Consider the following 26340-nt stretch of genomic DNA (forward strand, 5'->3'; position numbering starts at 1 on the left):
GGAGAGGATGAGGAGAAAAAGGAACCTTCATGCACTGCTGGTGGGAATGCAGACTGGTGCAGTCACTGTGGAGAACAGTATGGAGCTTCCTCAAAAACTAAAAATGGAACTGCCATTTGACCAGTAATCCCACTTCTAGGAATATATCCCAAGAAACCAGAAACACCAATCAGAAAGGATATATGCACCCCTATGTTCATAGCAGCACAATTCACCATAGCTAAGATTTAGAAACAGCCTAAATGCCCATCAGCAGATGGGTGGATTAGAAAACTGTGGTACATCTACACAATGGAATACTACACTGCTGTAAAAAGGAAGGAATTCCTACCATTTGCAACAGCATGGATGGAACTGGACAGCATTATGCTAAGTGAAATAAGCCAGTCAGAGGAAGATAAATATCACATGATCTCACTCATTTGTGGAATATAATGAACAACATAAACTGATGAACAAAAACAGATCCAGAGACAGAGAAGCATCGATCAGAACAGCAAACCTCAGAGGGAAGGTAGGGGAGGGTGGGGGTAAGGAGGAGAGATCAACCAAAGAACTTGTATGCATGCATAGAAGCCCAACCAGTGTACACAGACACCAAGGGAGTGAAAGGGGGAGGAGCACGGGAGTAGGGTGGGAGGTAGGGAGAAATAAGGACACATTTGTAATACATACCTTAATCAAAGAAAAAAAAAAATACTGTGCTCACCTCCTCCCATAACCACATCAAAATTACAACTCTAGAACAACCATCATTGAGAGTCACCTCAAGACCAGCTGAACAGAATTCCCACAACTAAGGCAACTAAGGAAACAAAGGCGCATGGCGCCTGGTGGGAGGGCGGAGGAGTCCCTGTATGTTAGGACAGGAGGCAGAGTGGTTGGGGTGGGCAGAATACGCCAGTTTTCTGCAAAAAGGCTAAAATCACAAAGGAGAGTGTACTGAGGCTTGAATGAGCCCGACTGCAGACCCGAGAGAATGCTAGCAATTAAGCAATGCAAGCATTTTGAAGTGGGAGGAGATAAGCGAAAGGGACAAGTGATCCCGTTCTAAGGTTCATATTCTATGTAACAAAATCTCGAGGTTAAAAAGAAAAAAAGAATTAGCCCAGCCAGTGGCTCAGTGGTTGAGCATCAGCCTATGAAGCAGGTGGTCGTGGTTCAATTAACAGTCAGGGCCCGGGCCTGGGCTGTGGGCTCGATTCCCAGTGTGGGGGCGAGCATGGCCTACTCTCATGATTGATGTTTCTCCCTCTCCTTCCTCTCTGAAATCAATAAAAATAAAAAATGAAAGAACCAGGAGGGGCTGAAACCGGTTTGGCTCAGTGGATAGAGCGTCGGCCTGCGGACTGAAAGGTCCCAGGTTCGATTCCGGTGAAGGGCATGTACGTTGGTTGTGGGCACATCCCCAGTGGGGGTGTGTGCAGGAGACAGCTGGTCGATGTTTCTCTCTCATCGATGCTTCTAGCTCTCTATCCCTCTCCCTCCCTCTCTGTGGAAAATCAATTAAAAAAAAAAAAAAAGCATCAGGAGGGACATGTCCGCTGTGGAGGTCCCCCGGAGAAGCCAGGGGTCCTCGCCCCATGCCAGGCTCTCCAGCCGTGGGCACCGGAGCCGGGGAGAGAGCCCCCACCACCTGCGGCGGCAAACCCGGCGGGGACTGAGTCTGAGTGAGAAGGGGCTTCTGGAGACCAAGATCCCCTCCTTGGGCCGCACACACACTCACCCGCTCAAAGCTCAGGCGCTGGGACAAATGGGGAGGAACTGGACCGACCAGCTTCTGGGCGAGGGCCGCACAGCTCTCTCCCAGGACAGAACTGTGTTGCGGAATCTGTGCTTTCCCTTAACCCGGCAAAGACCTTTCCCTCTGCCCCCAACTCCCCCTCCTTTCTCTCAGCTGACGGACATTGCTGCAGGAAGGCCACTGTGTTGAGCAGCTGGTGAAAAGGAGGGGAGGAGTTGGGGGTAAGGTTTCAGGAACTCCTGGGGGCAGGGTGAAAGGTGTTAGCCAGGTTAAGGGAGAGCACAGATTTCCTGAAATCTCTCCAAAGTCCACAAACTCCAATCAAGCAGCATTGGCCTGGATGTGCCCTGTCCCCCAGCCTTGGCACAGGTGGCAACCAGTCCCAGCTTTCATTGTAGCTCCCATCACATGGCCCCACACCTGGCGTAAGCACCAGGTTTTATTATCTTTCTCCATCTAGACCACTGAGCTGTCTGCAGCAATGTCAATCAATATTCTGGTTGTGATATGCAATCTAGTTTTTGTAAGATGTTAGAGGGAATCCAGGTAAAGAATGCATGGGTCTCTCTGTCTGATTTCTTACAACAGTATCTGAATCGACAAGTATCTCAAAAACATTAACACACACACACACACACACACACACACACACACACATCAGGGTATAAGGTGGACGTGGGGCCAGCAGACCCTGGATGGTACACAAGACTTTCTATAAGCCAGTCAGCACGTGCGCTGTGAGAGTAACGGGCGTTTGATGCCCAGCCCTCCGCTTCTGAAGATTAATGGAGCTTTATTAACTTTATGTCTCCACTCCACTTTCCCCTCCAAATTGACTTAAAAAAAGGTCCTTCTCTGTGTTGGTCGGCTTAAAGACCAGGGCGGAGCCAGAGATGGGTGTGTGTGGGGGAGAGTGGCAGCCGGGGGCTGGGAAGCACTGGCAGCGATGCCGGGCGGGAAGGGAAGTGAAACGCGAGTCACATGGAGGTCGCCTGGGAAGAAAGGATTCCACGTGGCCTCTGCCTCAGCTTTCCGTGTTCACAGAGCCCTTTGTTTCGACGTTTCGCCGAAACATAGAAACGTGCACAGATCGCAGTGTGTAAGCTTGATTTCCACCAACTGAACACACCTGTGCATTCAACCCCCAGCACGAGAACGTCCCCGCAGAAGCAACCTTTGGTGCCCGCCTTTGCCTGTTGGCATGAGTGGAGTCATATACAGGGTGTTATTCTCCCCCTCCGCACCCCCTCCGCCATGGGCACACACTTCCACGGCTGGGAGCTCATTTTTGAGAATGAAATGTATTTTAATAAACACTGCCTCTGTCATTATTCAAAGTGTGTAGATACATTTTTTTTTTTTTAAAGCCTGGCTTATTGTGATCAACATTGTAAAATCCTTCTGTAATGTTGCTTATTCTTGTAGGTCTCCACTCGCATAGTATCCCATTTAGGGACATACTATGGACAGATACAAGTAAGCTCACAGGTACTGATCCTGAGTTCCTAACTGGGGAGGTATGGGTGGGTGGTCACACGCCACACCTGCAGCTTCTTTAAAACATTAAAACATTAACACACACACACCCACACACACACACACACATCAGGGTATAAGGTGGACATGGGGCCGGCAGTGAACAGGTTTAAACCGGCCCTGTCCGTCATTTCTGTGCATCTGGGTGAACACATCTTTGAAAGAAGCCGAAACCACCCCCAAGAAAAGCACACAACCTTGTTCATTACCCTGTAATCCAATCCCCACCTTTCTTTTATTTTTTAATATTTTATTGATTTTTTAGAGAGAGGAAGGGAGAGGGAGAGGGAGCCAAAAACATCCAGAGAGGGAGAGAGAAACATCAATCAGCTGCCTCTTGCACATCCCCCACTGGGGATGTGCCCGCAACCAAGGTACATGCCCTTGACCGGAATCGAACCCAGGACCCTTGAGTCCACAGGCCAATGCTCTATCCACTGAGCCAAACCAGTCAGGGCCCCACCTTTCTTTCTCCCACCTCCAGGCAATCTTCCTTAGCTCCCTCCTTTATCTCAGATGCATGAGAGAAGCTACAAAACTGTTACTGTCAGGAGCATTCTGTGGTCTTATTCCCTGGTACATGTCATCGGTTTGGCTCAAATAAACTCATAAAATGTCTCTACAGGTTTGGACGTTTCTTACATCGGACATTTATCCCTTCTAATGCTGCGGGACATTTGGATAATTTCCCGTTTGGGAGTAGTGCTACTCTGATCATTCTATCCATGTCTTTTGGGATCACACTCTGTATTTCTGTTGGTCATCTCCTCGGAGTGAGAATGCCAAGTCACAGCATATGCACCCCTCCGGCTCTCCTAAAACAGTTTCTAAGAGGAACGTACCTCTTTACCCTTCTACCCGCACTGATCCAGACTCTGCCAACACGAGGTATTTGCAGGCTTTTAAATGTCAGTCATTCGTGTGGGTACCGTCGGAATTGTGTTCTGGCTTTAAGAATGAGCAACAACACCAAGCACAAGGCCCTGTGTTCTGAGAGGCCAAGCGCACAAGACAACTCCTAGGTGTAGGGACCAAAACCTGCCCAGGGGATTTGTCTTCTGTTTACAGAGTCTCACTTGGTTTAGGCCTGCACTGAGGGCGAGGAGTTGGAATGTTTCCCTTATGCCTAAACCGTTCAGCTCAAACCAGCTGAGCCGAAGCCCGGCGGTAACCAGCAGACCGTGGCCTGCCTGGGTGAGCTGCGAGGGCCGGCATTCACGGCAGAGGTGTGGTCCGCGAGGCTCCAGCCACGTCCTCAGGGTCTGAAGACACACGGTACCCCACCTGGCACGGCATTCCCTGCACACGGCGATGTCCTGGGACAGGACAGAGGTAACTCTCAGTTACGTGTTCCAGTGTCAGCTTCCTTCCAGCCATTTGTCTGCGGGAACCCGCTCGGACCCCCGGGCTGACATGAAGATGGTTTTAAACGGAAGACATCTGAGATGCAGCCGACGCCAAAGGCAGCCTTTTCAGAGCCTCTCTTATCTGACTAAAGGCAGAACCTTCTGAGAGCCAGGCCCACCCACAGCCCCCTCCGAGGGGTTCTGCTGGCCACAAAGAGAACGGAGGGAGAAAAACCAAAAACACACACACACAAAGCGCTCACAGCTGCATCAACAAACATCACCACCAACTTTCTTCCCTCTGTCCCTCTAACACCCAGTCTCTGCATAACAGCCTTTCTCTCCCGGCCCTTATATTTATAATTAATATATGGAAATTATATTATAGGAGTCACTTATTTTGTGTTTTATATGCATGTAAGTTCTGTCTCTCCCATTATCTTTCTGTCAGCGAACCTGCAGACTCCTAACTCTGAATCTAAACCGCTGAACTGGTCTCCTTCCCAACAAGCCTCTGATTGACAGCAGCCCCATCCGCTTGGCGCCCCTCACCCCTCACCAATCCTCCGCCCAGTCAGCGCAGCTGCTCTGCTCACCCACACGCTTTTCAGTCTTCCGACGTGAGCGCCCAGGGACCCGTGCGCCCAGGGTCTGGGGGGAAAACCAAATCCATTGCTAAAGCCGAGCGCTCATCAGTGTCTGCGGCCGTTTTCCTTGTCCACCCAGGGCCCCGGACACACACCCAGCCCCCCAGCAGGCTGGGCCCAGGGCCTCTGCTGGGAGGGAGAGAGGTATATGGAGGGGGGGGGGAGGGAGGGAGGGAGAGAGAGAGAGAGAGAGAGAGAGAGAGAGAGAGAGAGAGAGAGAGAGAGAGATGTGTGTGTGTGTGTGTGTGTGTGAGTGAGTGAGAGAGTGAGAGAGAGAGAGAGAGAGAGAGAGAGAGAGGTGTGTGTGTGTGTGTGTGTGTGTGTGTGTGTGAGAGAGAGAGAGAGAGAGAGAGAGAGAGAGAGAGAGAGAGAGAGAGAGAGAGAGAGAGAGGGGTGTGTGTGTGTGTGTGTGTGTGTGTGAGTATTTAGGAGACGCCAGGACTCGGACCTTTACCCTTGGAAAAGACACCCTCCTCACAAAGACACCCTCCCCCTCCTCTCCCAGCGGACCCTTGGCCAGGGGCACGTGGGCCCGGCCAGACCAGCTCTGGGGAGGGCTCCGCTGGTGCTCAGTGTGGGTGTCCAAACAGCAAACAGAAAGGGGCTGAGGCATAGCCTTCCGTCCTCCTCCGGAGGGCGTGGAGCTGTGTTCGGTGCTGCCGGTGTCCTGGCTCCAGCCTCGGCTCCCGGCCCAGGAGCCAGGGCGCCCGGGCTGCACCCCAACCCCCTCCCCTCACACCTCCCGACCCCTCACTCCCGGCCCGCGCAGCTTACCTGCCGGGCTGCAGTCAGGAGCGATGGGCGGCCCGACGCGCCAGGCCCCCTTGGGTGGAGGGGCGGGCGAGGGGGGCGGACTGGGGTGCCGGCCTCCGGCCTCCGCAGAGGGGATGATATGGGGCAGCGGGGCTCCCCGGGCCCGGACGCAGCGCCCAGGGACCCGCAGAGGCAGAGAGGCCCGCGCGGCACCCACGCGCAGCTCGGCTGGGGCCTAAAGCCCAGAGTTAAAACACAAAACACCTGCGGCCCCACCCTCACCCCCACCTTCAACCCCACCCCTAACCCCATCCTCCCGGCCAATGGGCGCACCTGGCGCCGCGCACCTGCAGGTCCGGGGCGCGCGGGCCTCTACGTGGCCTCAAAGGACGGAAGCTTCGCGCGTCCCGAGTCCGCAGGGGATTTTGAAAATACCCATTAAAAAAAAAAAATCAGAGAGAGCCTCGTGTAAAAAAGATGATGAAACAAAAGGGGGCATACTCACGTTTCCACTGACTTTCCTGGTTTTGATTTTGGAAATCGGTTTCATGTGGCAAGTGCCGGCCATACAAGACCGACGGCCCCCTCCAAGCCTGGCCCCGGAGGCAGGGTCCCCCGTCCGCCCGCCACCTCCTCCCGCTGCACAGCACGTGCTGTGTCCGTGGTGTTTGGGGGTGAGCGCGGGGGGAGGAGGGAGGGGAGTGCTGCGAGCTCATCCACTGCAAGCACCGCGGCCCCTTCCTCCCTCCTCCATCCCTCCCTCCCTCCTCCCTCCAAACCCCAATCAACCAAAGTGGACGCGCTCCGCAGGTGCCACGAGACTCCTCCGCGAATGCAAAGGATGACAAGCGTCAGTGCTTCGTACAACTAGATTTAATAAGTTGTTGTTACAGAAAAAAAAAAAGGAAGTCCAAACTACAAAGTTTAAGCAGTTGAAGCAGTAGCTGCTTTGAGCTCCGTGTGTAGTCACAGTACTGCAGTTTTCCATACAAGCAATGTTACTCCGAGCCCCAAAGGCAGAAGCTGAGTAAGGGTTACTAGCAAAAACAATCTAAAGAGAACAGGTGATAAAAGATACAGTACATTTAAAAGTAGCTGTTAGTCGGAAAAAACGAATACAGAGACCTTAGCGGTGAACACTCTAGGAGTTATGTCCATTGTTTTGACAGCAAAAAAACACAAATACCTAATACTTTATACCCCAACAGAACTAGATCCAGAAAAGAAAGAAGAGCAGACGTCGTCCCGTGTTAGCACCCGAGTTTTCTACCGGTGGCGGTTAACCTCACCGTCGTACCAATTTAAACATCCCCGAATCATATATGTCCACTTCTTGACCCATTTTGGGGTATAAAGTCAACAGCATGAATTATAAAATACTCTGTGGTAAAATGGATCACGATTGCAGCTGAGATAGAGAAGTTTGGTTATTGTTTAAGAAAACAATAAAAGAAACAGAAAATGTTAGCTGACATACCAAACAGGCGAAAAAGCAACAATCCATACACATAAGCCAGTTTTAACAAAAAGACACTTTTTTTTTGTTTGTTTTCACTAATCTGTGACTAATCTTTCACTCAAACCTTGCAAGTAGAGATGTCACAATACTCAAATAGGTAGGTAGGAGCCTTACCCAGTTAAATACCATTGTGTTGCTAATACAATAAGAGATAAAATGAAAACTAGCAGTTATTTTGCTAATTGCATCGATGCAATACATTCTGCATTAGCCCATGCCTCACTACACAAGCTATAAAACACAAGTTAGAAGCAGAAATCTAAGCGTAATCTTTATACCACTAAGCGAGAATTTTTTCCAATTTCGTTTCTTCTGTTCCTAATCACTTATCGGTGAGTTAATGTAAAATTCCAACCAGGAATACCCACTGTGAGTTAAAATTTTACATCACGACTTGATCTAATCTATATAGTATTTACAAAACTGAACACAGAGAGCATACCGAGAGCCAACGCTGGACAGCCGTTTCTCCGAGCCATGGACCGCCCCGCCTCCCGGGCAGCGGGGCCGGAAGAGGCCATCAAGGACCGGTAGAAACACACCTTCGATCTAGAGCAAATCATTGGATGTTCTGTTTACGCAACACCAGTTCTGCAGTCGTATGTCGTCGTTTTTGTGTGTGTGTTTTTTTTTTTGTCGTCTTAATTTTAGGTGCCATTCTGATGGCTCGCCGCCATTCACAGCACAGCTCCGAGGTGAGGTGGGTGTTTGGAAAAGAAGCAGGAAGGCAGACAGATCATGCTCAGAGGGTTGCCAGATGGGTGGCCACAGCGAGGGACGATGAGGGGGGACAAACAAGGGGCACCAGAGCAGGGAGCAGGCGGGAGGTGAAGGGCGATGAAGTCGGAGACTGTCCACGACCGTGGTTGACGGCTGAGAGTGCAGGACCAGGGAGACCCTGCGATCCGCTTCTAACTCCCCAGAAGGCGGGGTCTGTCCTCTCAGCAGCTTCTGTTCACTCTCAGACGTCACCACAGGGAATGAATGGGGAAAGGGGTGGCCTGGCGAAAAGGCATCGTCTCACTCACACATGGACAGCAGTTGGGGGCAGATTCACACACACACACACACACACACACACAACATAATGAAGAGTCAGAGGGGGAAGCAATGAGTCGTTCTGTTGACCTGGCCAGGTGTCAGCCTGGTGGTGTCTCACGAGGGTGACCGTGATCAGGGCCACAGACGCGGCTGCACCTGGTGTTGTATAAATCCACTGTGACATCCCTAGAGAACTGTACTGTGACATCCCTAATCTCACACTAAACCACTGTAACAAAGGAAAAGGCTTGTCAAAAATCTCACATGTTCTGCTCATTCTGTCATTTTATTACCCAATTATTCTTTACATAACCAACCGTTTTTTCATTGTTGTCACACTATTGTAAACCACATCAGCAAGTTAATACATAAAGCTTTGCATTTCAAAAAACTAGACACTTTAGTAACAATATTACAAAGGTTTTTAGCTTCAAAAATAACCGAAAATGAAAAAAATAAACTTTTAAAGAATTAGCATCATAAAATTAATTTATTCCAAGTAAAAATACAAAATAATATTATGACATTGACCAGATATGAAAGTCCCTCCCAGAAACAACTCTTATTAATGATTGAGAAAGCACTCCTTAAAGAAAATACGAAATAAAATGAAAAATATGTAAATATGTTTAAATTTTTTTCTTAGCAAAAAATCTCTCTAAAAATAACAATGAAAATTTGTCTCAGTACAAAGGCTACATTACTATTGAAAAAATACCAGCATGAAGAAAAGGTACATATTTGACAGTAGAAAAATGATTTCAGTGAATCACAATGTCTAAAGTTTGCAATGAAAATAAATCTGCAATAAAGATTTATGCCTTTTTTCTTTTCTTTTTTTTTCTATTTTTTTTTATACAAACAGTACAAACAGTATTGCACATAACAACAAAGAGTCGAGGTTAGGTTATAGCCTTCAAAAAATCGACTAGTTCAAGTGTCACATCAAGGAAAGGCCACTACAGGACCTGTGATACCCAGGGGCTTCCCAGTCAAGTTGCAGGTCAGAACACCTCTGTTTTTTAAAAAATAATTTTTTTTGAAGGACCCTCTCTTTTAATATAACATTAACAACTCGGGGGAGGAGGGGCACATTTATTTACAAAACAAAAGGGAACATGTTATAATTTAATAAACTAAAAAAGTTCTCTTTTTAAAAAAATACAAACAGAAGAATTCTTTCACAATCCTGGCCAGTCGTGCACAATCAACGCTTGATTATAAATATACAAATTAAGGGAAAGTAGTTTCCACCATCTATTCACAACTTTCAGCACCAAAATGGAGTTTATTTTTTGTAACCTATTCATGACAACGTTAAGCTTTCACGTGAAGCTTTATGCTGTACAATCTTCCAGCTTTTTTTGTTGTTGTTGTTTTTGTTTTTATTTTTAAATCTCAGTGTTATTTTAGTACATGAAAGAGGGGTGCTTCTTCAAAAAGTTTTGCTTCTCTCATATAATTAGGTAGATTTCTGTAGGTTAGATATGATCTTTAATATAGTTATAAAGCTCTAACTTCTTCATTTTCAAAAAACACAAATAAGCATGAAAAAAATAAAGTTACCCATCTGTTAAATCATTTTTCTTGCAGAATTAAATTAATATATATTTTTCTGAATAAACATACTTAGAAAATATCATTTTTCTCTCCTATATTTCAAAATTGAGGTATTGCAAAAAGATCATGTCAGTCAGAAAGCATGCCTTTTTCCTTAAAAACAAACAAACAAAAAAATCTTCAGCCAACTTTTGAAAACTGTCTAGAATACAAATAGTAGTAGTGCATAACAAAACTTCTTATACAGATGAAAAACAAAATAAAACGAAAAAAAACCCACAGACATAGAAAACAAACAACAGAAAGCCACAGCTGGGCTGGAAAAAAGCAATTCTTACCCAAAAGCCCAGAGGTAACCTCAAAAGGGGAGAATTTCTAATAAGCATTTTTAATCCAGTAAAAAACTATTTTGTTTTTCCTTTTTTTGGAAACAAACTATGGTTTTGAGAGCTGGTAATTGCAATGAAACACTGGAGAAACAAAACAAGCAATATTAACTTAAGACGGTACAAGGACATCACAGCACGGAAAACAGCGATTTAAACCTAGTCTGCAGTGTCATATCCAGTCAGATTGTCCCCAGATTTCCAAAACATAGGAAGAAGATTAAAAAAAAAAAAAAAATTCTACACAGTCTCACAATCATCGTGTGTGTTTATATATTACTATCTGCAGCCCAAGAGTGAATGCTAAAAAAATGTCCACGGTAGTATTTATTAGCAGGTCTTAATTCTATTCAAGCTTTACAGGATAAATCCAGGGAATTAAGTAGTGAATGTCTCACCCAGACAACCGACCCCTCCCCCCTAGGCCATCGTTTCTCGCACAGACATTTCTTTAGCATCACCGTCACGCAACTTTTCTCTTAAAGTGTGCCCAGCTTGTCAATCTGACAACTTATCTCTATAGACTGTATATATTCCTAGTGTTTGTAAGCTAAAGATGAGCTCTTTGGTTTTCTGGACAAGGTCTGAAGCTATGTAGTAAAATGGTGCAAGCACTAGGAGATTGGAACTAAGAGCTCATGTGTTAGTTAAGAGTATACCAGTTGTGAACTGTCAAGTTCACTAACGTCTGACACAGAGGCTTTGAAACAGTTAAGTTCGATCACAGTTAGACATAATCACTTTACTATATAAAATAAATTGCACGATATATAACAGAGCACCGCAAAGTACTTCATCTACCATCCACGAATTTGCTTTTAAGAATATCCTACACCTAGGTTGTATATTGGTTGTAATATAGGTCATTCTGTTATGGGATCTTCCTAATTTCAGAAGCATTCCATTTATTGAGGCATGCCTTCCTCCAGTCAATTACCAATTCTTTGAATGAAAAAAAAAAAAAATCTTGTTCTTTGTTTGTTTAAAAAAATCAGTATTGTATAGCTTATATAGATTCTTAATTTGTGCATTGTGGGAAGGTTTCATACTAGACATTGGATATAAAATTTATTGCATGCAGCAACCTGATTAAGTAAACATGCAGTCAGAAATAGTGACCTTCCGTTAAAGCCTCCTGAAGTCTCTTCTGATCTCCTTTCAGCAGTGGGTTCTATCCCTAAATCACTGACAGTGTGTTGTTGGGTTTTATTCATTGATACCTTAGCCTGAATAGAGTAGTATGGTATTAATAATACCATGTTTAATAGCAGCAAAAGCTATTGCAGCATAAATTTACGTAACACTAAGAGATCTAACTGAAATCCTCAGCAAAACAAAATCAAACGTGAAGGGGAAAAAAAAAATAAAGATTCAGCTTATGAGGTATCCTTACATGTCAAGATAAGAGAGCAACTAAAGGCTTATTTTCATGAAGGGTTGCATTACCCTTACTCTAAATGACCCCAACTAGTGATTGCTGAATTGTTGTGAAGTTTTTGCTACATCTGCCACCTGCTCACGAGTGTTCCCTTTGGTGAGTCTTCTCCTAGGGGCAACGCTCTAAGTTTCTGAAAATAAGTGCATGCTCCAGTTCAAAAACAATCGTAACAACAACAACAACACAACGGCAACAAACAAAAAAACCCCATAGACATCAGCCTGATGGCCGCTGATGAGAATGGCAGTCTACGTACTGTCACGAGGGACAAGGTCAGGTGTGAAGAAATGAAGGTACCAAGCAGACAAAAGGTGTGAATCAAAGTGCAAATCAGTACCGTTATACACTCTGCAGTTCTGCATTATACTGGACATGGAGTTCAGTAATATGACTGTAAATAATAATAATAATAATAATAATAAAAAGACCCATTTCTTCTTTAAAAATCGAGAACGAATGCACAGATTTCCAGAACACGGTAAGCCCTGAGGCGGTGCCCTCTCGGTTCCCTCCTCCGTCGTCGCCGCCAGGCCTGCCGCGGGCTCAGCTCCAGCGGAAGGGCACGTGGCGGGGGCGGTCGCCGCCCTCCTTCACCAGCGGCTTGTGGAACTCGCGCCCGGCGCGCGAGTGGATGCTGGCCCAGCAGTACTCGCAGTAGTACTGCAGGCAGGTGACGTTGGCACAGAAGAACGGGGCGAACTTGCCCCCGCAGCGCGTGCCCTGGCACTCGTCACACATCTGGTCGTCCAGCACGTATGGCTTCACTTCCACCTGCGCCGGAGAGGGGAGACAGACAGGGGAAAGGGTTAGTTAGCGAGGCTTCCTCCCGGGCCTGCTCCTTCCCAGACCCTGCGGTGGAGCTGCCGGGGCGTCTCGGGCCGATGCCACTGGCGACTCGGCTGGCGCCGGGCGGGCCGTAGCGGAGAGCATGGGCTTCGGGACCTGCCCCGTGACTCCTGGCTCCATCTTGTGCCGTGCGTGTCCTCCGTTTTGTGTAACTGTGTCGCTATGTGACCGGACCCCAGCCCTCACCCAACCCATCGGGGTCAGCCACAGCACTGGCCTCACCGCCCCTATAAATCCTCTATTCTGGAGAAACCCGCGCTCTCGCTCCGCCTCTGCCTCAGTGCACGTGGGACTGAGCTCGGGCTGGCCTGAATAAAAACTCTCTTGCTTTTGCATCGGACTCGGCTCCCTGGTGGTCTTTGGGGATCACAAAATCTGGGCAAAACAGTTGTGTGGCTGTAGGCAAATTCTCACCCCTCTGTGTGCTCTTCCTGAACTCTGTGCAGTGGGTGTAACATTCACACACACACACACACACACACACACACACACACACACATACACACACACTCCGTGGTCTCTCTGGAAGAGGGGTGAACAGTGTCTACCTCAGAGGGTCCTGGTGAGGAGTCTAAGGCAGCACCTGTCGAAGCACCTGGCTGAAGCCTGAAGGCCAGGCAGCACCAGACAATGCGGGGTGAGGAAGAGCTTTTCGGGGAGAGGAACCTGCCAGGACAGGGCCCGGAGCAGGCGCATGCAGGGCAGGTCCTCGGGGAAGGGGAAAGGTCTGGCGGGAGCCAGGCTGGGAGGTGGGATGGGGGCGACAGGGAGACAGAGGGGCCAGGCAGGGAAGGGCGTTGTGCCCCGAGGCCCTGGGCTTGGTGCTTGAAGGACATGGCTAACACCCCACCACCGAGTTCCTGTCTTAGTTTTTCTTTCTTAAGATGAAATGAAGCGTGTTTCAGGGAACAGTCCAGTGGCATTTAATGCTGCACAACCACTGCCTCTGTCCAGTCCCCAAACACTTCCACTGCCCAAAGGAAACCCCGAACCCATTCAGCAACCACTCCCCCGCAGCTCCCTGGCTGCAGCCGATCTGCTTTCCGCCTCAGGGGCCCGCCTGTTCTGGATATTTCCTATAAACGAATCTCACAGGATGGGACCTTTGGTATCTGGCTCCTTTCGCGTGCAATGTTTTGAGGTGCATCCCTGCAGCAGAAGGTCACTCCTCTGCATGACTGACTGACAGTCCGATGCACATTCGGGTATCTGTCACATTCCGTTTGTCCATCACTCACTGACGGACATTTGGGCTGTTTCCACCTTTTGTCTACTGTGAATGGTGCTGCTATGAACGAATGGACATATGTTTGTTTAAATTCCTGTTTTCAATTCTTTCGAGTATATTGCTGGGACACACGGCGATTCTATGTCTAACTTTTTGAAGAGCTGCCAAATTGCTTTCCACAGAGGCTGCACCGCTTTATATTCCCACCGGCTATGTACCCGGGTCCCGCTTTCCCTACACGCTCACCAACACTGGCTGTTTCTCTGTGGTCACTGCTGTCCTAGCAGGCGTGGTGTTCATGTCCACGTCCCTACCGGCTAATGCCTGGGAGCAGCTTTTACTGATCATTTGTCTATCTGCCTTTTATTTTTTCTACCCCCATTCATCCCCTTTATGGATACCTTTTTTTGGAGAAAGATCTATGTATTTCAAGTTCTTTGCCCATTTTTTAAATTGGATTGTCTTTTTGTTGTTGAGCTGTAAGCATTCTTTATACACTAGTATGCTAGACTCTAGATTTTTATCAACGCATAATGTGCAGATATTTTCTCCGACTTTGTAGGCTGTATATGACTTGCTTGATAATGCCTTTTGATGCACAAAAGTTTTTAATACTGAAGAAGTCCAATTTATTTTTTTCTTTTGTCACTCCTCTTTTTGATGTCACTGCCAAATCCAAGGTCATGAAGATCTACCCTTATGTTTCTTGTGAGAATTTCATGGTTTTAGCTCCTATATTTAGGCTGAGTTGATTGTAGGGTGATTTTGTATACAGTGTAAGGAAGGGTCTACTGTATTCTTTGGCATGTGGCTATCCAGTTGCCCTAGTACCGTTCCTTAGAGAGACTATTCTTTACCCATTGAACGGTCTTGGCTACCTTGTCAAAAATCAATTAGAGGCCCAGCCTTAATATTCCTTCCTCCTTTGGACTTAATACTGCTCACGGCTCATCGGGCATTTCCTGTCTCCAGTCCTGCCGTGGCCAGCACCCCTCTTCAGGTGCAAGCACAGTCCTGGAGCGAGACAGGGCGGTGGCAGGCCCGGGAAGACCTCGGTCTGTGGGGACCATGGACTCCTGGGGAAGGGAGCCGGCTTATCGGTACATCTCCCCTGGCCTCAGCTCCGGATGGAAGGCCAGGAAGGAGCCGGAACCTGGGCCTGACCCCTCAGTGCCTGAGGCTGGGCCACGGCGGAGGCAGGGCAGGCAGTGACTGGGCAGAGCCCAAGTTCCCCTCCGTTCATGCACGACGGAGCGGGGGAGGGGTGGAGATTGCTTGCTTCTCCCACCAGGTAGATGCCAGTGCTCAGTGTTCCCGCAACCAGACCTGAGCCCTCAGCAAGGCTAGAAAAGGGACCCAGCAGGCAGAGGCCGGTCTGAGGGAATATAATTCACACTCAGCGAAAGAGGAGTGCTGGGGAGAAAGACAATAGCCACCTCAGCGTATCCAGCACGGAAAGGGCACTTAAGGAGACTCAAGTCTAACACAGGGAGACTTTCTGGAAATACTAAACAAATACTAAACAAATGCTGGGACTTGACCATACAATATACAGAGGATGTATTATAGAATGGTACGCCCGAAACCTATATAATTTTATTAACCAATGTCACCCCACTAAATTCAATTTTTTAAAAAGGTTACTTTTGTTTAAGTGTAAAAACAGTGGTTATGTGGGTTTTGTTCCCTTGGGGTTTTTCTTTTTTAAAAGTATAAATTAATTTTTTATGTTAAAGTCATAAAAACTAACTATTTTACAGTGAACAATCCAGGGGTGTTTGACATATGTCACAGGGTTGTGTGAGCACCACCTCTATCCAGTTACAGCAGTTTTTCATCTCTGCAAAAGGAAACCTTGAAGTCCCAGCTTTGTTTTTTAAAGAACTCTTCCTAAGCGATAAGATGAATTATTTAACGGGGTTATTTCGGGATGAAATGGTATGATGTCCGGGTGAGGCGGGGAGAGTGAGCAGGGGTGCAGATGAACAAGGTTGGTCACACGTTGATAGTTATTGAGACTGGATGACAGAAACGTTGCCTATTGATAACTTGCAATTGGAAGATGGGATTCATTATACTCCCCTCTATACTTTTGAATGTATCCAAACATTTTTGTTATTAAGAAGCTAAAATATGCAAAGTGTGCCTTTTTCACTAAGTTATCAGATGAAATGAAGACAGAATAGTCCCTGTTGGGATCCAGTTTAGTGGCATAAAAGATCAAGTGAGGAAATACTTCAAAGGCCGGTGGTGGGGGGAGGGGGGTTGAGGGGGAGATATAATTTAGAAAAGTAAAAAAAAAATGAGAGAAAAGTTAAGAAATTTTAGACTAGATCCAGGAGAGCCTAATCTATAAGTTCCAGAAGGAGAAAAAGAAATGAGGAAAGTCCTGAACTACATATAAAAAACACCAGCAGGTCCACTCTGGACTGGATGACAAAGCAGCATACCACCAGCACATCCCGGGAGATCGCTAGCTAAAATCCCCGATTTTCTCCGAAGGGACAGAGAAAACGCTACATGCTTCCAAGTGTAAAGACCTAGTTATGGTCTCCTGCAAAGCAAAGGAACAAGCAGGCATCACACTTCTTCTCTGCCTCTCTGGAAGGTGGAGCAACAAAAAGTGCTATCTATTAGGCTGAGAGAAAGACAGGACCCCAAATCCTGTATCTGGTCAAGGTATCCTTCCCTAAGAAGACTGGTGAGAAAATTAGTAGCTTTATGATATCCTAGGAATGAAAATGAAGAAAATATTCTATTCACATTTGTAATAAAAATTATGTTACTCAGAATGAATTAGACCATAAACACATTGGACCTACATGAAAAAATATTTAAATGTTAAAAAAGAAAAGAATCTTAAAAACAAACAAACAATCCAACTAGGTCTATATGTGCATATTAAGGGCAAAGTAGTCCATTTTAATAAGGACTAGAATCCTAGAAACTCCTGAAGAAAATATATTAAACTATGTAAAAATAAAATACACTTATAAATGGCAAAAAATACTTTGAGAAAAGTCAATAGGCAGATGATGGGTTTGGGGAAAAAAAATTACAGATTATTATTTATATTATTCTAGAGGCCTGGTGCACGAATTTATGCACCAGTGGGATCTGGCTAGCCTGCCCCGCTAGGGGCTGTGGATGGTTGGCCAGCTGGCCCCTACCCCCTAGTGAACTCCTGGTTGAGGGGACAATTTGCATACCATATTAGCCTTTTATTATATAGGATAAAGAACTCTTAAAAACTGGCAAGAAAAAGACATACAACACAGTGGAAACATGGGTAGAGAATAATTCATGTAAGAATTCAAAGGCAATCCACATGAAAAGATTTTCACATTCGTGAGTAGAAAAAAGAAAATTAATATCACTTTGTTTTCCTTAGACTGGCAAACATTTAAAAGAGGTAATAACTACTTATCATTCGCCGATAGAAATGTAACTTGCTACAACATTTAAAAAAAAAAAGCGAACTAGTGCCTGGCCTGTGTGGCTCAGTGGTTGGAGCATCGTCCCATACAGAGAAAGGTGGTGGTTCCATTTCAGCTGAGGTACATACCCAGGTTGCGGGTTCGATCCCCAGTTGGGGAGGGAGGCGGTGTGGGAGGCAGCTGATTGATGTTTCTCTTCCCCCTTCTCTCTCTAAAATCAATTTAAAAAAAAAACAAACCAAATTATTAAAATAAAAAATACATATATTCTTTGACCCTCTAATCCCCCTGTTGGTGGTTGTTAATGCTGTAAACATAACCACCATGTAAAATTTATTTACTGAAGAATCACTCACAGTGGCAAATAACTAAAAACAAAGGAACTGTCTAGGGAAATGCTTGAATAAAATGTGGTACATCCACCCCATGGAATATCATGAAAAAGGACTGCATGTGTGCTCCCCCCGCTGATCTGAAGAGAGTGGACAAACTGCAGAAAGAGAACACGGGGAGAGGTCTAGCTGCTTAGGGACAGACGGAGGCTTGCTCAGAAGCAGGGAGGCCATTTCTTATCATCTGGCCCAGTGTTTCCCAAACTTTTGACATATGTGTACCCTTTCTATAATTTTCGTGACGCTGAGTACCCCTCGTACTCATGAGAACGTAGAATCAGGCGCAGCTAAGCACGGTGCAGTGCATATCCCCACCAAACTCCGGTGCAACGCGTACCCCCACCCAACTCTTCCTGTACCCCTGGGGGTACGTATACCACACTCTGGGAAACACTGATCTAGAGCAACATGCTTCCTGGAAGCACAATTTCATTGGGTGTGCTCGCAGCTTTTAAATACAATGTGCTTCTCATCTCCACGGCACTGCACACCCAGCCTATAAGCCACAGTGACCCCGTTACCATTCCCTCCAGACACGGCGCCCCTCACCGGCAGGCCGCACTGAGAATGCTTAAATGTGAAGTTTTCGTTTCTCAGCTGTCAATGAGCTAGAATCCTGCTGTTTACTTCCCTGGACATCTGTCAGCAACGTGAAGATAGCTTCGTTGCTACGAAGCGATCCACAACCTTCCAGATTTGGCAAATGCACAGTGATTAATTTTAGAAGCTCTCTGGGATCTAAAAACACATAGGGAAAAGGGTTTGGATCCCATGTTCCTTTCACCTTTCAAAGGAAGGGCCTCACCGTGTTTCCTGTTTGCAGGGGCTAGGGGCAAAAGCGTTAAAGACCACTCTGTGCCTCTCCCGCGGCTCAGAATGTGCTTGTGTGTCCCAAGGCTGATGCCGCGGCCACACACTTACAGAGCACAGAAAATCTGGGAGTGTCTGTGTGGCCGTAAGAACAGCTTCTTTCGTGCCGGCTGACAGTATCCCGCACAATCCACACATCCACCCTCAGCCTGCGTTCCGTCCACGGAAGTGGGGCTGGAGGTGGAGAAAGATGTAACTCAGCCCCAAACCAATTTCTAGCAGGACCGCGCATCACGGGGAGAAGAGAGGACAGAACCATCATGAATCACTGGGACCAGTTCCAGAGAAAGAGAAGCATCTGATGACTGTCAAACCTCAGAGGGAAGGCAGGGAGGGGGCTTGGGGGATTCTCAAAGATCGACCAAAGGACTTGTATGCATGCATACAAGCATAACCAACGGACACAGGCACTAGGGGGGTGAGGGCAGGTGTTAGGGGTGGGGGTGGCTGGGGAGAGGTCAAGAGAGAAAAAAGGAGAGATATGTAATACTTTAAACAATAAAGAATTAGCCCTGGCCGGTTTGGCTCAGTGGATAGCGTGTCAGCCTGGGGACTGAAGGGTCCCAGATTTAATTCCGGTCAGGGGCATGTACCTTGGTTGTAGGCACATTTCCCAGTTGGGGGTGTGCAGGAGGCAGCTAATGGATGTTTCTCTCTCATCAATGTTTCTAACTCTCTCTCCCTCTTCCTCTCTATAAAAAAAATCAATAAAAGATATTAAAAAAATAAAGAAATTGAGAATATTATGCTAAGTGAAATAAGACAGACAGAAAAGCTAAGAGCCATGATTTCACTCATCTGTGGGATGGGAAACTGAAACTCGTGGACACAAACAGCAGTGTGGGGGCTGCCAGAGGGGAGGGGCTGGGGGTGACAGGGGTCTAATATATGGTGATGGGAGGAGATTTGGCTTCGGGTGGTGGGCACACGGTGCCATAGACAGATCTTATAACATGGAAACCCACACCTGGAACCTGTGCGATCATATTCACCAATCACCCCAGTACATTTAATAAAGTAAATAAGTTTTTAAAAAGTTATTGAAAAGAAAATCACAATGCCAAGAGAGAAGACATAAAGAGAGAGAACAGGAGAAGTCAGAGGTGAAGACGAGGAAGTTGAGACAGGACAAATGGTTTCTATGCCATGTAGAGAGGAGGAATCTCTCTCGCTTTCTTCGGCTGACCCGAACGCCATTAAACAACTATTTACAGCCAAGGGCTCTGAGACGCCGGCGGTGCTTCAAAATAGCTCAGGTAGGATGAGCTCCGACAATACCTGAACTCACTTCTTCTCAAAGGATCCAATCCAACACGGCCATGGCTTCAGCGGGAAGCTTTCAGGCCAGACCAAGGCAGGGGCCAGTAACGGCATTAAATAAAGGCGGGTCATGGGGCCCTGACTGAGGCCAGGAGCAGGCATTGTCTGCGAACAGGTCATCAGAACCCCCCCCCCCTTTGCTATTGAGTCATCTTATGTGTTCCTGCTGTGGCCAGGGACAGTGCGGTATGGCGCACACTTCTGTCAGTACGGTTACTGGGTCAGATTAATCTTCACACAGGCTAAAAATACAGACTGATAGTTTTTAGCTAAAATTCAGGTCTAGAGGAAGTTTGAGGGGAAAAAAGATCAAATGTGTGAAGTACTTGAAGTACTTGCAAAGAAAGGTGCAATGGATAACATCTCATTAAATAAAAAATGGATTACTCGGTGGTTGAGCGTCAACCTACGAACCAGGAGGTCACGGTTCGATTCCCTATCAGGGAACATGCCCACATTGCAGGCTTGATCCCCAGTGGGGAGGGGGAGGGTGCAGGAGGCAGCCAGTCAATGACTTTCTCTCATCACTGATGTTTCTATCTCCCTCTTCCTTCCTCTCTGAAATCAATAATAATATGTATTTAAAATAACAATAAAAATGGACTCTTCTAAAGAGTATGCTATTAAATACGACATGTTATGGCGTAGCTGTCACACGTATCAGAAAGCCCCACCTTAGCTAACTGACAGTCGGTCTCTCTGGTCCTCTGAAGTAAGCTAAAACAGAGGCACAAAAACATTATTTGTCAATGGTATACTGACTTTCAACCTATTTTCTCTTTCATATAGAGACTGATATGTTAGAAAGATACAACAGCTAATCTCAAGTACCCAAAGTACAAAAAACCCCCGATAAATACCACAGGGACTATCAACCACACAGCTCCTGCCCCACCACTACCATGAATGCACAGCTGCTGTTTCCTGCCCCGCCCCGCCCCACCCCTTTTCGGATAGAAAACAGGCGCCCAGCACTCCCAGCGCCGGGAATTTATACAAAAGGATGGAAATCAAGATCTCGGAGTGGTATCTGCACTATCAGGCTCACTGCAGGGCTGTTCACAATAGCCAAGGTGTGGAAGCAATGGAATATCTGTGACAGAAAAATGGATAGAGCAGATGTGGTCTATACACACACAGTGGAATGTTACTCGGCCTTAAGAAAGAAGGGAATTCTGTCACATGTGACAACATGGATGAACAGCCTCAAGGACATCCCGCTAAGTGAAATAAGCCGGTCACAGGAGGACACCCGCATGGTTCCGTCTACAGGGGGCATCCAAACCCGTCCGCCGCAGAAAGCGGAGTGGCGGCTGCCAGGGCCTGGGGCAGGGACAGGGGGAGCTGCTGGTCACAGGGTATGAATCCCAGTGAGGCGCGACATTGTGCTTATCGTTCATCGTGTGCTGCTCCCTTACACGCCTGTTAAGAGGAGAGCGTTCAAGGGGTTTTTCACCACATTGGGGGGTGTGGGGGGGAAGAAAAAGAAAGAAAATATATGGTGGGTGTGGCATACTTGGTAAAAACGGGGACTGAGGAAGGGGGAAAATCAACTGCTTATGAAACTTCTGAATTTGAGCACGAAACAAAGAAAAGAAGCTGAGCACAGTATTTTTCTCAAGTGGGCCCCCTGGAACATTATTCCGAGAGACGGTGCATTTTAGAAGAACTCACGATCAAAAGAATCCGCGAAAGATTGCACAGTGTCTCCTGGGACCTTCACCGTGAAGATCAGCATATAAAGGATTCTAACAAGCCCCAGAATAAAGCAGCCTCGTTACGTTCCTTCAAGAAAGCATTTCCAAACTCATTTGACTCAGAAAAAGGTTTTTCTGCAAAAGCAGATATTCAGATCCCAAGGGACTTGTGCTTTCTGAAGAGTGACTTAGGAAACGGTGGTTTAGGGGAACTAATTGTAGGGATGGAACCCTGCCTACTCAGAGCTCCTCCTCCTATTTCAAAAACCCAACCAACCCTCTTTCTCCCTATCTTGCCTGAAATATTTAACTCCTTTTATCATGAAAAACAAACAAACAAACAAACCCACAAAAAACAATTAAGCTAATAAGCTTCTTCCAGAAGAGCTCGAACATTAGGCATTTGTGGTGTCATGGAGTTTACTTTTATCGGTGCCGTGGCATACTGACAGAGGGCTTTACAGGTTTCAAAAGCACTGTCATTAATACATACACACATCTTCCTTCAAGCTATTTATCCAGTGGTACAGTCAAGACTAAACCCAGATTGGCTGGTTGTGGTCTAGTATCTTTCGATTAGTAAAAAGGTCTCTCTGGGCTGAGACTATAGGCAATGTCTACTGCAAGATGCAGATCAGGTAATAAACATCTGACTTACACAATTCTAGGAGACAACATGACCAAGCTGTGTTAAATAATAGGGGTGTGTGTGTGTGTGTGTGTGTGTGTGTGTGTCTGTGTCTGTGTGAATGTGTGTATGCGTGCGCATGCATGTAGTGGGGCCCACTCAGATTTTTAAAAAGAAATTTTTTCAAACAAGTTAAAGCACATGTTTTTGTTAGATGGGGGAAGATTAATTGACTTACAAAATTTCTCAGAATGCCACAGAATAGACCAGAGGATAGAAACATGGCCACGTAGAAAGATTACTCATGTTAGTATGATCCCATTTGTCACCCTTTTCTACGTAAGTGGGCTAGACTGGAGCTATAAAGAAAGCTGAGCTCTCACATCCTGGGCGTTCTTTTGGAGCCACTTCTAAAAATACCACGGAAAAGGACAGAATGAGAACAGGGGTCCGCTTTTGCCCTTATTGCACTGAAATACGTTAAACTGTTCAATTTTTCACAGAAACGCCGTTCAAAGGAATATAAGCAAAATGTAATCCTAACCTTCAACTGGATTTCAAGTTCAAAGTCTGTTCATTATCATAGAAGAGATACTGGTAAAAACACCTCTTTCTAGACTAAAGAAACCACCTTCAATTCTTTAAATGCAAAATGCACCCTGGTGTTCACCTCTATAAAAGGAGCTTAAGAGACTCTACATGTGTGTCTTGACTAACATCTAAGCAGCATGTTGGTAGACTGGCACTTACGTTATTTTTTTTCCCCTAGTGTCAAGTTCAACTACTTACTCTTATATTAAGGATTCTTAGTGGAACTGAGTAGGCATTTTCAAAGGGGGAAAAAAAGAGCATCAACAATTAGCCTTGGTCACAGGATTGGGCAACAGCACAATTTAAATAGGCTAGGTTCTACAATAACACAAATCAACGCCTGTACAGTCTGACACCTTTCCGAAGTGACTCATCTATCACTGTTCACCTGGGCAATAAACGATAAGATAGGCTATTTCTTACTACTATGAGACAATACAATGAAGCCTCTAAGAGGTTAAGAAACTTGCCCAAGGTCAAACAAAGACTGGGAGAAGTCCCAAGCCAGGACACTTTCCGACTATAGCCACGGTTTTCTGGGTGGTGAGGATCGGAGGGGGTGTTGGGTATAACCCGTTAGGTACTTATGGGCATACCCCACAGACCACCTCCTCCCCCCAGTAGTGTTCTAAGGATCCTCTCTTACCCACGGGAGTGTATCATGTGCTCATGTGTGCTAAGGCAGAAGAAACACTGAGAGCCGCCATACCGTGTGCTACACAATCTTGACATGGCCAACACAGGGACTATCACCACCTGGCTGGCAGCTGGTGAATACAGGCCATGAGATATGCTTAATGTAACCCTTAAAGGATTTATTTCAAGATGTTAATTTGGAGCTGCACTGGCTCATACTGACTTGAAAAAAGGTGTTCCATGAAGACAGCATAAAAGTAAAAAGCAGCCGGGACCGGTTTGGCTCAGTGGATAGAGTGTCGGCCTGCGGACTGAAAGGTCCCGGGTTCAATTCCGGTCAAGGGCATGTACCTTGGTTGTGGGCACATCCCCAGTGGGGGGTGTGCAAGAGGCAGCTGGCCGATGTTTCTAACTCTCTGTCCCTCTCAATTCCTCTCTGTGTAAAATCAATAAAATATTAGGTCTAGTAATAATTAATGTCGTTTTCTAATACTTTAAATCGAATTTATTTAAACAATATAACAAAATTTAATCAACAATATAGTTGCCGTTGCTTTCTACTACTTGTGCCCAACGCTCAGGAAGCATTTTAATCCCTCTGTTGTAAAATTCTTGTGATTTTGATGCAAAAAATTCGGTCAATGCATTTTTGAGGCATTCTTCATTATTAAATTTTTTTTCCAAGAAGAAAGTTTTGCAAAGAACGAAACAAATGGTAATCAGAAGGGGCAATATCAGGAGAATATGCAGGTTGAGGGAGAACTTCCCATTCCAACTGGCGCAGTTTTTCAGCAGTGATTCTTGCAGTATGCGGTCGTGCATTATCGTGGTGAAGAATTACGCCCTTCCGATTAATCAGCGCGGGTTCTTTTTCTCTTAAAGCTTGGGCTAACCTTTCCAATTGGGCACTATACACTGCACTTGTAATGGTTTGGTTAGATGGTAAAAGTTCATAATGAAGAATTCCTTTAAAATTCCACCAAACACACAACATCACTTTTTTCACATGCAAGTCAGGTTTTGGCGTGGGCTGCGGAGCCTCATTTTTGTCCAACCATTGAGGCCGCCTTTTCAAATTAACATACAGCACCCATTTTTCATCTCCGGTTACAATTTGCTCTAAAAACGGCAAACGGTTTTGACGAGAGAGGAGCGAACTGCAAATTCTGACTCTTTGATTACAGTTGTTGTCGGTCAACTCATGAGGAACCCATTTTCCAAACTTTTGGACTTTGCCAAGTGCACGCAATTGATTGGAAATTGTTTTTTGTGAACAATTTAAAGTTGTCGCAAGCTCTTGTTGGGTAATTTGAGGATTTTGCACCAAAAGAGCTTGAAGAGCTTCTTGATCAAAATTGGACACACGGCCTCGACCACTCTTGTCATCTAACAAAAAATTTCCCTCGCGAAATTTCTCAAACCAACGCTGGCATTTTCTGGCGCTAGCTGCATCTTGACCAAGAGCACTACAGATGTTTTTTGCAGCCTCACTTGCTTTTTTCCCTAATTGGAACTCGTAAAGCATGCAGTGCCGAATATGCTCTTCATCCGCCATCTTCTTAGCCCTAGTTTTGCAACAAAAACCAAACCAAACACAAACTTTTTCAAGCAAAACTTGTTAACTGCACTTCACACGTTCTGTAGATACCACGTGTTTGAAGGTTATGTCAATACAAGTCAACGCCAAGCAAGATTTTAAACGAATGTTTAAAAACGACATTAATTATTACTAGACCCGATATATTAAAAAAAAAAAAAAAAAAAAGTAAAAAGCAAAGGCAAAACAGTGATAAAAAAAAAAAGCACAGGGAAATTTCGAACTCATTTTGTTAATGTTCAAAATAACATACAGACATACTAGCAGATCCTGATAAACTCTAGCTGTGGCCTTCTCAGTGCATAACAGGTTTCCTAGACGTATGTGAACGATGGAAACATGTAAAGCTCACGGCGGGACCTGTGACCACACGTGCGGGTTCCTAACTCAGGCCTCTGGGAAAGGCACTTCCTGGAGTCAGTGGGTCTGATCAAACCCACTCACTCATCTGAAAATCAGTACTAACGTGTACCCACCCGGTCCCAAGTATTACGGGTCAGTAACTGACATGAAAGACAGCCAGTCACTGGCCGTGGGGACTGTGTGGTCTAATGGTAAGCGGTGCTCCATCGCAGAGGTGCTTCGGTGCCACAAAGGGTGGCAGCTGGCACCAGGACAGTGATCTATGGGGGAGAGAAACAAGCGCCATGAAAAATATTACCGTGACGCCTCGGCCAAGGATAAGGAAAAGTTATGCTAATTAGGCAGGCAGAGGAAACAGCATCTGTATTAACCCCGAGAAAGAGAGGGAAAAGGCCAGTTGTGACTGGCTGCAGCCACGGAAGAGAGAGCTCAGGCAGCAGAAGACTGTAGTCCATGGCAGGTGAGAACGCTCAGCTTTGTCCCGAGGGCAGTGGGACAGAATCAAAAGGCCTGAGGAGGGAAGACATGCTTCTCAGGTGACTTCACAAGGTCACTCTGGTTTGTATGTACAGGATGAAGTGGGACGGGCTAAGGACCAACTGGGGAGACGACGATTCTGGACATTTCCCCAGTGCCACCCCAGGCCCCCGGGCACAGGTGGCAGAGTCCAGATCATGGCAGCTCTGTAAGGAACCCACCAGCACAAGCCCCTCCCCCTGCCAGGGCTTCCATGTCCGGGCACACCACGGCCAAGAGTCTGCCCCC

The 26340-nt window shown here is 46.3% G+C and overlaps 1 protein-coding gene across 6 annotated transcripts in view; it reads right to left on the reverse strand.

Moving 5' to 3' along the window:
- Positions 1-7467: 7467 nt before the first annotated feature.
- The window catches only part of CPEB3 (cytoplasmic polyadenylation element binding protein 3), a 168429-nt gene continuing 149556 nt past the window's right edge, over positions 7468-26340 (reverse strand). For all 6 annotated transcript variants that reach the window (XM_045581902.1, XM_045581903.1, XM_036438552.2 and 3 more), the window contains one exon: positions 7468-12741. In XM_045581902.1, the coding sequence (XP_045437858.1) occupies positions 12514-12741 (228 nt within the window). In that variant the 3' untranslated portion in view covers positions 7468-12513. The remainder of the gene's footprint in view (positions 12742-26340) is intronic.

Source organism: Pipistrellus kuhlii, unplaced genomic scaffold (assembly GCF_014108245.1).
Source record: "Pipistrellus kuhlii isolate mPipKuh1 unplaced genomic scaffold, mPipKuh1.p scaffold_m20_p_15, whole genome shotgun sequence".
Classification (NCBI taxonomy): domain Eukaryota; kingdom Metazoa; phylum Chordata; class Mammalia; order Chiroptera; family Vespertilionidae; genus Pipistrellus; species Pipistrellus kuhlii.